Here is a 12914-nt window from a genome sequence, read left to right as displayed (position 1 = left end):
GTGGGCAGTCTCCATGCTTACTTCCTGCCCATCTCTATTATCACAGTATCTCATTCCCAGTTGTCTGCTCCAGACTCCAGTGAACTGCAACCTCTAGTGCTGTGTAAAAGGGGAAAAGTAATGTAAGTTCTGCTGCCCGGGATCTCACTTTACTTGAACCCCACCAATGGAAACCTCTCCTTCCTTTAATCGCAACAATAGCAATCTCTCCTTCCATTAACCCCACCAATGGCAGCCTCTCCTTCCTTTAACCCCACCAATAGCAGCCTCTCCTTCCTTTAACCCCACCAATGGCAGCCTCTCCTTCCTTTAACCCCACCAATAGCAGCCTCTCCTTCCTTTAACCCCACCAATGGCAGCCTCTCCTTCCTTTAACCCCACCAATGGCAATCTCTCCTTCCATTAACCCCACCAATGGCAGCCTCTCCTTCCATTAACCCCACTAATGGCAGCCTCTCCTTCCATTAACCCCACCAATGGCAGCCTCTCCTTCCTTTAACCCCACCAATGGCAACCTCTCCTTCCTTTAACCCCACCAATGGCAACCTCTCCTTCCTTTAACCCCACCAATGGCAACCTCTCCTTCCTTTAACCCCACCAATGGCAACCTCTCCTTCCTTGAATCCCACCAATGGCAACCTCTCCTTCCATTAACCCCACCAATGGCAGCCTGTCCTTCCATTAACCTATATCCGGATGCTGGGAATTCAAAACAGAAAACTGCTGGAAATACTCAACAGGTCAGTCAGTGCCTCTGGAGAGAGACACATCATCTCTGTTGCTTTCTCCACAGGGGCTGCCTGGAACATGGTGAGGTGTTTAACATTTTTAGTTTTTTATATCAGCTATCTTTGTGAACAGGTTGCTTTTTATGGATCTTGCTGAGCTCAGATTGACTGCTGCGTTTCCTATGTCACAGCAAGTTTCAAGACTGGGGATTACTTTGTCATTTCCAGTACACAAGTGTAAAGAACAACAAAATAATTATTACTCCATCTCTGATGCAGCATAACAAACACAATAAGATACATATGCATCCGTTAGTCTTGTGAGACCATGAATCTGCGCCTGGAAAGTCTTCACTCTCCAGGGCGCAGGCCTGGGCAAGGTTGTATGGAAGACCAGCAGTTGCCCATGCTGCAAGTCTCCCCTCTCCACGCCATGGACGTTGTCCAAGGGAAGGGCATTAGGACCCATACAGCTTGGCACCAGTGTCGTCGCAGAGCAATGTGTGGTTACGTGCCTTTCTCAAGGACACAACACACGTGGCCTTGTCTGGGGTCCAAACTCACAACCTTCAGGTCGCTAGTCCAATGCCTTAACCACTTGGCCACACAGAGTAAGATAAAGGACAGGATAATAAAAAAAAACCACAATAAATATAAACACATAAGGTGACTAATTTACATAGACTGGTTGTCCAAAAGTGACTTTAGGCGTAGGATTGTCTGTACGTAAGGTGACTGACAGGAAATGATAAGGTAGTGGTGGTTGGGGGTATGGAGGGATGGGTCAGTGGGTGCAGGTGTTGGACAGTCTTACTGCTTGGGGAAAGTCACTGCTTTTGATCCTGGTGTGACCTTCTCTTAATGGGAGTGGGACAAACAGTCCATGAGCAGGGTGGGTGGGATCCTTCATGATGTCAGTGGCCCTTTTCCAGCACCTTTCTGTATACGTGTCCTTGATGGCGGGTAGGCTGGTGCCAGTGATGCACTGGGCAGTTTTGACTGCCTGTTGTAGAGCCGTCCTGTCTGCCACATAGAGATGCAACTTGTTAGGATGCCCCTGTTGAACAACGTGAGTGTGGAGTGTATCCGTATCTATTCTGTGTGTAAAACGTCGTGGGTTTGAGAGGCGGCGTTTTTATCCCGGTTTACCTACGGTCACGGTTTTACATTGTATGATTTGGGTCCACAGTTGACTTGCTGGGTCTGCTGAACTGGCGAAGCAGTCACCAGAGCATCGAGCAGAACCTGAGGCGCCTGATGGAAGTGGATGGGAGTGAGATTGTCAAGGTAGGGTTGCAGTAGATCACCGTGACACGGGTCACTTCCGATCCTTTCAGTCCCCTCCTAGTACCCTTCAGGCCTGCTTACTGCCTGGGTTGTTCATGGACACCACCGTTCATAAACGTTACTGTTCAAGAGAACGGCAGGAATTCAGTTGAATAGAATTGACTTTATTTCTTACATCCTTCATATACATGAGGAGTAAAAAATCTTTACATTACATGTCCGTCTGAATGTGCAATTTATAGTAATTTGTAATAAATAGTATGTACAACAGGACAGTCAATATAACAGAAGTAGAATTGTATCAGCATGAATTAATCAGTCTGATGGCCTGGTGGAAGAAGCTGACTTGGAGCCTGTTGGTCCTGGTGCGGTACCATTTCTCGGATGGTAGCAGCTGGAACAGTTTGTGGTTGGGGTGACTTGGGTCTCCAATGATCCTTCGGGCCCTTTTTACACACCTGTCTCTGTAAATGTCCTGAATAGTAGGAAGTTCACATCTACAGATGTGCTGGGCTGTCCGCACCACTCTCTGCAGAGTCCTGCGATTGAGGGAGGTACAGTTCCCATACCAGGCAGTGATGCAGCCAGTCAGGATGCTCTCAATTGTGCCCCTGTAGAAAGTTCTTGGGATATGGGGACTCATGGACAGGGACAGATTAATTAATTTTATTTAAAGTTACTGGGGGGGGGGGGTGACAGGCCCTTCCTCACCGCCCAGTTACACCTGTGTGACCAATTTAACTACTGACCTGTATGTCTCTGGACTTTGGGTGGAAACCCACGTAGTCACAAGGAGATTGTGCGAGCTCCCTACAGGCAACAGTAGGAACTAATAGCGTTACGCCAACGGCTACGCTACCCTGCTGCTCTGATCCACCGGCTGCTGCAGGGCTGCAGGCATCCTCTGCCGGGTGGGATTGGGGTATTTCCCCGTGACCTCTCTCCCCTCCAGCAGTCGGGGGGGCTGGGGTCACCGAGGCCACTCTTCCCGTGTCTGCTTGCTCTCCCATCCTCGGTGTCTCTCTGACTGTCTCCCACACGCTGTTGTTACTCATTTGCGTCTTGTGAACGGTTCGGGTGATGAACAGTTCTCAGGAACAGAACTCTGCCGTAACCCTAGGACAGCCCATACTGGACTGATAGATAATATACCAGCAACACACATCAAAGTTGCTGGTGAACGCAGCAGGCCAGGCAGCATCTCTAGGAAGAAGTACAGTTGACGTTTCGGGCCGAGACCCTTCGTCAGGACTGACTGAAGGAAGAGTGAGTAAGAGATTTGAAAGTGGGAGCGGGAGGGGGAGATCCAAAACGATAGGAGAAGACAGGAGGGGGAGGGATGGAGCCAAGAGCTGGACAGGTGATTGGCAAAAGGGATACGAGAGGATCATGGGACAGGAGGCCCAGGGAGAAGGAAAAGGGGGAAGGGGGTCTCCCCCTCCCCCTCCCACTTTCAAATCTCTTACTAACTCTTCCTTCAGTTAGTCCTGACGAAGGGTCTTGGCCCGAAACGTTGACTGTACCTCTTCCTAGAGATGCTGCCTGGCCTGCTGCGTTCACCAGCAACTTTGATGTGTGTTGCTTGAATTTCCAGCATCTGCAGAATTCCTGTTGTTTGCGATAATATACCAGCGTTGACCCAGCAGTAAATGAGGGAACAGTCAGACGTTGTGCATCCGGGAATGTTACCACACAGGCCATTCGGCCCCTTGAGTCTGTGCCTGTGTTTTCACCGTGAAACCTAGTTATCTGTAGCAGCTTTACCCAGTATTCAGATTATTCTTCAAAAACAACCACGGGTATTTCCAAAAAATCATTATGATTTTGACTTGAGCCTTACGTGTCTGGGTACGATCTTCCTTATGGACTGTGTAATTAAGAAAACCTGACGTTAACTTTTCGACACTGTGTAAATTGGTGAATTTCTCTGGGTACGTTTTGTTGGGATTGTTGGTATTAGTGATATTATCAAAGAACAAGGGGACATTGCAATGAACAGGAGCACATGAGATTCTGCAGATGCTGGAAATCCTGAGTAACACACAAAAAATGCTGGAGGAACTCAGCAGGCCCGGCAGCATCTATAGAAATGAATAAACAGTTGACAATTTGGGCCAAGACCCTTGATCAGATGCTGCCTGGCCTGCTGAGTTCCTCCAGCATTTTGTGTGTTTATTACTCAGGAGAAGCCTAATGGCCTTTATGCCTGCTGCTCCACGCAGTAAGACCTTGGCTGATCTGACCTCGGGCTTGGTTCTATTGAACTCTTAGTTCCTCTTTGTCTCTGCCTCTCCTAGACCAACAGACTCTGCAGCTAAGCCTTGAATATTTCCCCAATGCCACCTTCCACTGTTCCCTGGGGTAGAGAACTCCAACAATTCACCATGTGTTGAGAGAAACATTAGTTTTATTTGTCACACGTACAACAAAACATACGGTGAAATGCGTCAGGCCAAATCCACGAGGATTGTGCCGGAGGCAGCCTGACAGTGTTGCCGTGCTTCCGGTACCCACAGAGCACGCCCCCAACTCAGCACCCCTCACCGTGCGTCTTTGGGAGATCTGGGAGGGAACCGGAGCACCCGGAGGCAACCCCCAGGGAGAACGTACAAACTCCTTACAGGCAGAGGTGGGAATCGAACCACGATCTTACAGCTGGTGTGCTGTAAAGTGTTAGCTGACCTCTACGCCAGCGTGCCATCGGAGGAGTACCCCCTGCATCCAGCTGAAGGCTGTGTTCTCCATTTGATGACCCCCACTGGGGGGAACCGTCTTCTCAGCATTCACCAGTCAGTCCCTCTCAGGACCCTGTACATCTCAATTAGATCGTCTCATGTTCTTCACGAGGGTAGGCTCTGATTCCTCATAAGTCCACCCTTTCACCCAGGAGCTGATGTGGTGGGCTTTCTCCTCCCCTCGTCTGAAGCAGGTATGTCCACCCTTAAATAAGCCAGGCAAAACTGTTCCGCCAGTGGCCTGTGCACTCACAGCAAGACTTCCCCACGTGAATACTCAATCCCCCTTCCAAAGAGACCAACACTCCAATCAACTTCCTCACCACCTGCTGTGGTAAACCATATGTTGTAACTGGGTTACCTGTCTGGACACGGCCCTCTGCTGACTGCTCCTGTGGCTCCTCCCACAGACCCCTGAATAAAGGTGATTGTGCCACTGCTCCTCCCTCAGTCCAGGGGCAGATGCTCAGCATGGTGGAGGTCACATTTTACAGCTAATAAAAGCCTTTTGGAGTTATTGATAGTGCATCACCTGCTCTTGTGAGTTTCAGCTACAGCAGAGTTCAAAGTAAATTTAATGAGATTCATTTTCTTGCAGGAAGTTACAGAGAAAAATGAATATAATAGAATTTATAAAAAGTTATTCGTAAATAGACCAATACTGACAACCAATGTGTGGTTTCTGTGACCCCCCCCACTGTTTCTTTCTCCTTCTCTCTGTTGCTCTGTCTCTGTCTCTCTCTCTCTCTCTTTCTCTATTTCTCTCTATCTCCTCTCTCTCTGTTTCTAATTCTGACACTTTCTTTCCTCCCTCTCTCTCCGACGTTATCCACTTCCTGACTGCCCCAGTTTCCAGCCCTACTTGTAAGTGCCTCTACCATTTAGCTCTGGGACTGCCTGCTGAGTCGTGACTCCTGCCACGCTGTCTAGATCCTCATGGCCACGTGCCCCTGCTGTGGGATGGGTCGGGACGGGACAACGTCGTGTCCCTGCTGTGGGATGGGTCGGGACGGGACGACGTCGTGTCCCTGCTGTGGGACGGGTCGGGATGGGACAGCGTCATGGCCACGTGTCCCTGCGTGCCCCTGCCGTGGGACAGGTTGGGACGGGACGACGTCGTGTCCCTGCGTGCCCCTGCTGTGGGACGGGACAGGACGGGACGACATCGTGGCCACGTGCCCCTGCTGTGGGATGGGTCGGGATGGGACAGCGTCATGGCCACGTGTCCCTGTGTGCCCCTGCTGTGGGACGGGGCAGGACGGGACGACGTCGTGGCCATGTGTCCCTGCTGTGGGATGGGATGGGACGGGACAACATTGTGGCCACGTGTCCCTGCGTGCCCCTGCTGTGGGACGGGTCGGGGTGGCCTCAGCCTGAGTGGTGCTGTGAAGCTCCATTCCGCGGGAGGGGCACTGGGTCCGATCGCTTCCCTCCTGCAGCGTCTCCAAGGAAAGGCAGCGGTGGGAGTGACCGTCACTGGTTGGGTGGCCTGCAGACCTGCTCTCCATGGAGGTGAGAGCACTTGGAGGGGGAGCAGGTAGACATCAAGGTGTTCTCCCTCCACCTCCAGAGGGAGTTGCTGCTCTCGTGTCGGTGTTTCTCTGCACTCACCCTTCCTCTTACCCTCTCCTCCAGTTCCTACAGGACACGCTGGATGCCCTCTTCAATATAATGATGGAGATGTCAGAGAGCGAAGCCTATGACTTCCTGGTCTTTGACGCCCTGGTAAGAGAAGTGTGTCAGTGTGTGACAGGACGGTTCCCCCACCCCAATCACTCGTTCTTCACGCTCACCGAGTCCCACTGAGTTTGCACCGGCCGTCAACCACCCATTTACACCTCACTTTCCCAGCAAATCCCCTCCAAGTCCCCCGCCCCACCTGCACAACAGGGGGCAGTTCATCCTCCAACCCGCGCAGCATTGCGCAGAGGGAAACCTACGCAGTGACGGGGAGAGCGTGCAAGCTCGGCCCAGACTGCGGCAGAAGCCGGGATCGAACCTGCCCCGTTGGCACCGTGAGCAGGTGACTCTGCCCACGGCTCCACAGTGCCACCTGGTGTCTTGGAGGAGGAGAGAAGCTAAACTGAGTGGTGACAAAGGAAGGAAAGAGAGGGTGTGCTGGCATTGGAGAGAGTCCAGAGGAGGTTCACAAGAACGATCCTGGGAATCAAAGGGTTAACATTTGATGGCTCTGGGCCTGTGTTCACTGGAGTTCAGTCCCAGAGCCAACAATGAGGGGAGGTCTCATTGAAAGGCCTGGATAGAATGGACGGGGAGAGGAAGTTTCCAATAGTGGGGGAGTCTAGAACCAGAGGGCACAGCCTCAGAATAGAAGGACGTCCCTTTAGAACAGAGATGAGAAGAAATTTCTTTAGCCAGGGTGTGGTGAATCTGTGGCATTCATTGCCACAGAGGGCTGTGGAGGCCACCTTTGGGTATATTTAAAGCGGAGGTTGATAGGAGATTATCATCAGAAGTCAGAGGTACCCAAAGCCTTGAACTTCCTCGCCTGACCATCAGTCCCCAGGAGAATGGGTCGCTTCAGTGCTCTGTGGGAATCCTAGTCCACATTCTGTGATTCCCAGCGAACTCCACAGCTGACTGCTTCCCTCTCACTTTTCTCCAGGTTTTTATCATCTCCCTGATCGGAGACATAAAGTTCCAGCACTTCAACCCGGTCCTGGAAGCCTACATCGCCAATCACTTCAGTGCAACTCTTGCCTACGTGTGAGTATGGTGCTGAAGCCTATAGCAAGCGATTAACTCCTACTCTTCTAGAAACCTTCTTCCTGGATCTTCCTGAGGGTGCTCCGTAAGTGAACCCCATTCCAGGGTCATTCTGGGTCCCAGAGGATAAACCATCTGGAGATTTGTTTTATAAACTGTATTCAGTGTTACAGCACAGAATAGGCCTTTCTGGTCCTTTAAGCCTCATCGTCCCAGCAGCCCTCAGCAACCCCCGATTTAACCCTAACCTAATCACGGGACAACTTACAATGAACAGTTAACCCACCCAGTAAATCTTTGGACTGTGGGAGGAAACTGAAGCACCTGCGGAAAACTCACGCACTCCACGGGGAGGACATACAGAATAACGCCAGGATTGAACTCCAAACTCGGGAACGCCCTGAGCTGTAATAGCATCGTGCTAACCGCTCCGCTACGCTACCGTTGGCGCCAAAGTGATAGTGTCATACAGCACAGAACAGTCCCTTCGGCCCATTTCCTGTAGTCTAGCGAGCTAGTCCCGCTGCCCACATTTGACCCATAGACCTCTCAACCTTTCCTCTCTGTGTGCTTATCTAAATAGTTTTTATATGTCAATGACTTGGTTGACTGAATTGATGGCTTTGTGGCCTATTTTAGATTAGATTAGATTAGATGCAACTTTATTGTCATTGTGCCGAGTACAGATACAAAGCCAATGACATGCAGTTAGCATCTGACCAGAAATGCAAAGAATAGTGTTATTTACAAAATAACTGCGAATAAAAAGTAAATGCTACAGCACACACATATAAAAGTACTGAGACAGTACAATACGGATGCAATACTGCTTAGCGCTGTGATGTGAGGTTCAGCAGTGTCACAGCCTCAGGGAAGAAGCTCTTCCTGTGTCTGCTGGTGCGGGAGCGGAGGCTCCTGTAGCGCCTACCGGATGGGAGGAGAGTAAAAAGTCCATGGTTAGGGTGAGATGCATCCCTGATAATGCTTTTCGCCCTGCCCAGGCAGCGTTTGCAGATGATACGAAGGTAGGTGGAGGGGCGGGTAGTTTTGAGGAAGCAGAGAGGCTGCAGAATGACTTAGACAGATCAGGAGAATGGACAAAGAAGTGGCAGACGGAATACAGTGTCGGGAAGTGTATGCACTTTAGAAGAAGAAATAAAAGTGTAGTCTATTTTCTAAATGGAAAGGAAATTCAAAAACCTGAGGTGCAAAGGGATTCCCTAAAGGTTGATTTGCAGGTTGAGTCTGTGGCAAGGAAGGCAAATGTGATATTAGCATCCATTTCAATTGAACTAGAATACAAAAGCGAGGATGTATCGAAGCTTTATAAGGCAGTGGTGAGGCCTGACTTGGAATATTGTGAGCAGTGTTGGGCCCCTTATCTAAGAAAGGATGTGCTGACGTTAGAGAGGATTCAAAGAAGGTTCACAAAAATGATTCCGGGATTGAAAGGTTTCTCATATGAGGAACGTTTGATGGCTCTGGGCCTGTACTGACTGGAATTCAGAAGAATTGAGGGGTGACCTCATTGAAACCTAATGAATATTGAAGGGCCTCGACAGAGTGGATGTGGAGAGGATGTTTCCTATGGTGGGAGAGTCTAAGACCAGAGGACACAGCCTCAGAATAGAGGGGGCGTTCTTTTTGAATGGAGATGAGGAGGAATTTCTTTAGCCAGAGAGTGGTGAATTTGGAATTCATTACCACAGGCGGCTGTGGAGGCCAAGTCTTTATGTATATTTAAAGCAGATTCTTAATTAGTCAGGGAATAAAGGGATACAAGGAGAAGGCAGGAGATTGGGGCTGAGAGGGAAAATGGATCAGACATGATGAAAAGGCAGAACAGACTCGATGGGCCAAATGGCCTAATTCTGCTCCTATTTCTTATGTTCTGATGGTCCAAATGTTGGTAATGTGCCTGCCGTAATCACTATTTCTGACAGCTCATTCCAAATACACACAACCCTCTGTGTGAAGAAGCTGCCCCCAACATCTCATTTAAATCTCTCATCTCTGACCTTAAACCTATGCCCTCTTGTCTTTAGCCCCCCCACCCGGAGGAGAATATAGACTGTGCTTTCACCCTGTCTGTATCCCTCTTGAACTTATAAACCTCTATCAGGTCAACCCCTGAACCTTCTACATTCCAGGGAATAAAGTCCTAGCCTATACAACCTCTCCTTGTTATTCAGTCCCTCAAGTCCCGGCAACTTCCTGAGTAGCACACACAAAATGCTGACAGGAACTCAGCAGGTCAGGCAGCATCTATGGAGGGCAATAAAGTTTTGAGCTGAGACCCTTCATCAGGAGAGGGAAGGGGGAAGATGCCTGAATTAAAAGTTGGGGGGAAGAGAAGGACATTATCTGGAAGGTGATAGGTGAAGGCAGGTGGGTGGGAAAGGTAAAGGGCTGGAGAAGAAGGAATCTGATAGGAGAGGAGAGTGGACCATGGGAGAAAGGGAAAGAAGAGCGAACCCAGGGTAAGCCCTGATAAATGTTTCCTACACACCTTCTAGTTTAATAACATCTTAAAGATTAAAGATTAGCTTTATTTTTCACCGGTACATCGAAGCATCAAAACAAAATGCATCATTTTGCATCAATGACCCCAACAGTCTGAGCATTGTGCTGGGGGCAGCCCACGAGTGTCGCCGTGCTTCTGGCGCTGACAAAGCATGCCCACAACTGACCAACCCTAGCCATACGTCTTTGGACTGTGGGAGGGAACCAGAGCACCCGGAGGAAACACACGTAGTCACAGGGAGAACGTGCAAACTCCTTACAGACAGCGTTGGGAATTGAACCGTGATTGCCGATGTTGTAATCGTTTTACACTAACCGCTGTACCGCTGTGCTGCCATGCTGTCTGTTTTGAGGTGACCAAAGCCGTGCTCAATACTCCAAGTGCGGGGAGATCTGAACTGCACAGGGAGCAGGAGGCTGTCGACATGGCAATGTGATCTGTCCCCTTTGAGTGTGGTATAGCCGGGGTGGGGGGGTCACCACCTGTAACCTGTCAGCCGTTCATTTACCAATCAAGTCCCAGTCACTGACAAAGCGGCTCAGGATGCCAAAAACACAGGAGATTTTGCAGTTTGCAGGAAAGCCAGAACAGCAGACACACAACGCTGGAGGAACTCTGCAGGTCAGGCTGCATCTGGGGAGGGGAATAAACAGTGGATGCCTCAGTCCGAGACCCTTCATCGGTACAGGAAAGGAAGGGGAAGAAGTCAGAATGTTGGGGGAGGGGCAGGAGTGCAAGCTGGCAGGTGATAGGTGACGCCAGGTGAATGGGGAAGCTGGGGGATGAGAGGTGACCCAGGTGAGTGGGGAAGCTGGGGGATGATAGGTGACGCCAGGTGAGTGGGGAAGCTGGGGGATGAGAGGTGACCCAGGTGAGTGGGGAAGCTGGGGGATGAGAGGTGACGCCAGGTGAGTGGGGAAGCTGGCAGGTGATGGGTGACCCCAGGTGAGCAGGGAAGCTGGGGGATGAGAGGTGACCCAGGTGAGAAGGGAAGCTGGGGGATGAGAGGTGACGCCAGGTGAGTGGGGAAGCTGGGGGATGAGAGGTGACCCAGGTGAGTGGGGAAGCTGGGGGATGAGAGGTAAGCCAGGTGAGTGGGGAAGCTGGGGGATGAGAGGTGAGCCAGGTGAGTGGGGAAGCTGGGGGATGAGAGGTGACGCCAGGTGAGTGGGGAAGCTGGGGGATGATAGTTGATCCAGGTGAGTGGGGAAACTGGCAGGTGATAGGTGATGCCAGGTGAGTGGGGAAGCTGGGGGATGATAGGTGATGCCAGGTGAGCAGGGAAGCTGGGGGATGAGAGGTGACGCCAGGTGAGTGGGGAAGCTGGGGGATGATAGGTGATCCAGGTGAGCGGGGAAACTGGCAGGTGATAGGTGACGCCAGGTGAGTGGGGAAGCTGGCAGGTGATGGGTGACCCCAGGTGAGCAGGGAAGCTGGGGGATGAGAGGTGACGCCAGCTGCGCAGGGAAGCTGGGGGATGAGAGGTGACGCCAGGTGAGCAGGGAAGCTGGGGGATGAGAGGTGACCCAGGTGAGTGGGGAAGCTGGGGGATGAGAGGTGACCCAGGTGAGTGGGGAAGCTGGGGGATGATAGGTGACCCAGGTGAGTGGGGAAGCTGGGGGATGATAGGTGACACCAGGTGAGCAGGGAAGCTGGGGGATGAGAGGTGACGCCAGCTGCGCAGGGAAGCTGGGGGATGAGAGGTGACGCCAGCTGCGCAGGGAAGCTGGGGGATGAGAGGTGACGCCAGGTGAGCAGGGAAGCTGGGGGATGAGAGGTGACCCAGGTGAGTGGGGAAGCTGGGGGATGAGAGGTGACCCAGGTGAGTGGGGAAGCTGGGGGATGATAGGTGACCCAGGTGAGTGGGGAAGCTGGGGGATGATAGGTGACACCAGGTGAGCAGGGAAGCTGGGGGATGAGAGGTGACCCAGGTGAGTGGGGAAGCTGGGGGATGAGAGGTGACCCAGGTGAGCAGGGAAGCTGGGGGATGATAGGTGACGCCAGGTGAGTGGAGAAGCTGGGGGATGATAGGTGACGCCAGGTGAGTGGGGAAGCTGGGGGATGATAGGTGACGCCAGGTGAGTGGGGAAGCTGGGGGATGATAGTTGATCCAGGTAAGTGGGGAAACTAGCAGGTGATAGGTGACACCAGGTGAATGAGAAAGCTAGGGGATGAGAGGTGATCCAGGTGAGCGGGGAAACTGGCAGATGATAGGTGATGCCAGGTGAGTGGGGAAGCTGGGGGATGATAGGTGATGCCAGGTGAGCGGGGAAGCTGGGGGATGATAGGTGACCCCAGGTGAGCGGGGAAGCTGGCAGGTGATGGGTGACACCAGGTAAGCAGGGAAGCTGGGGGATGAAGTGAGAAGCTGATAGGTGTAAGGTGTAAGGGGCTGAAGGAATCTGATAGGAGAGGAGAGTGGACCATGGGAGAAAGGGGAGGTGGAGGGGTACCAGAAGAAGACGATGAGCAGGTGAGAAGAGAAGGGGTCAGAGCGGAGCCAGAAGGGGGAATGGAAGAAGTTCAAGGTGCCTTTGTAATTTCATGCATTAAATAACACAAACTTCTTCAGTCTCTGCCCAAAATTAATCTCTATAAATATTGCCTGACCTGCTGAGTTCCTCCTGTATTTTCAGTGTGTTGCTATACACTAATCCCATTTACCTGCGCTTGATTTGTAGACTTCTATTTATCTTTGGTGATTCAGTTCCTAGTCCAGATGCTTTTGAAGATTAGCTTTATTTGTGCACATGGAAACACACGGCGGAATACAAAACAAATCGAATCAGTGAGGGTTGTGCTGGGGCAGCCCACAATTGTCACCGCTCAGGGATAGCATGCCCACAACTCACTAATCTTACCCCGTATGGCTTTGGACAGTGAGAGGAGACCAGAGCACTTGGAGGAAACCCA

The 12914-nt window shown here is 51.4% G+C and overlaps 1 protein-coding gene across 3 annotated transcripts in view; it reads left to right on the top strand.

Annotated features, from left to right (window-relative positions):
• Positions 1–12914, top strand: part of dock5 (dedicator of cytokinesis 5) — a 211806-nt gene that overhangs the window by 123322 nt on the left and 75570 nt on the right. For all 3 annotated transcript variants that reach the window (XM_063057154.1, XM_063057153.1, XM_063057155.1), the window contains 3 exons: positions 1918–2015; positions 6386–6475; positions 7377–7477. In XM_063057154.1, coding sequence (XP_062913224.1) covers positions 1918–2015; positions 6386–6475; positions 7377–7477 — 289 coding nt within the window. The remainder of the gene's footprint in view (positions 1–1917; positions 2016–6385; positions 6476–7376; positions 7478–12914) is intronic.

The sequence above is a fragment of the Mobula hypostoma genome, chromosome 8 (genome assembly GCF_963921235.1).
Source record: "Mobula hypostoma chromosome 8, sMobHyp1.1, whole genome shotgun sequence".
Taxonomy (NCBI): Eukaryota; Metazoa; Chordata; class Chondrichthyes; order Myliobatiformes; family Myliobatidae; genus Mobula; species Mobula hypostoma.
Note: the sequence above shows the minus strand (reverse complement) of the source record. Positions and strands in the feature narration are given on the sequence as shown.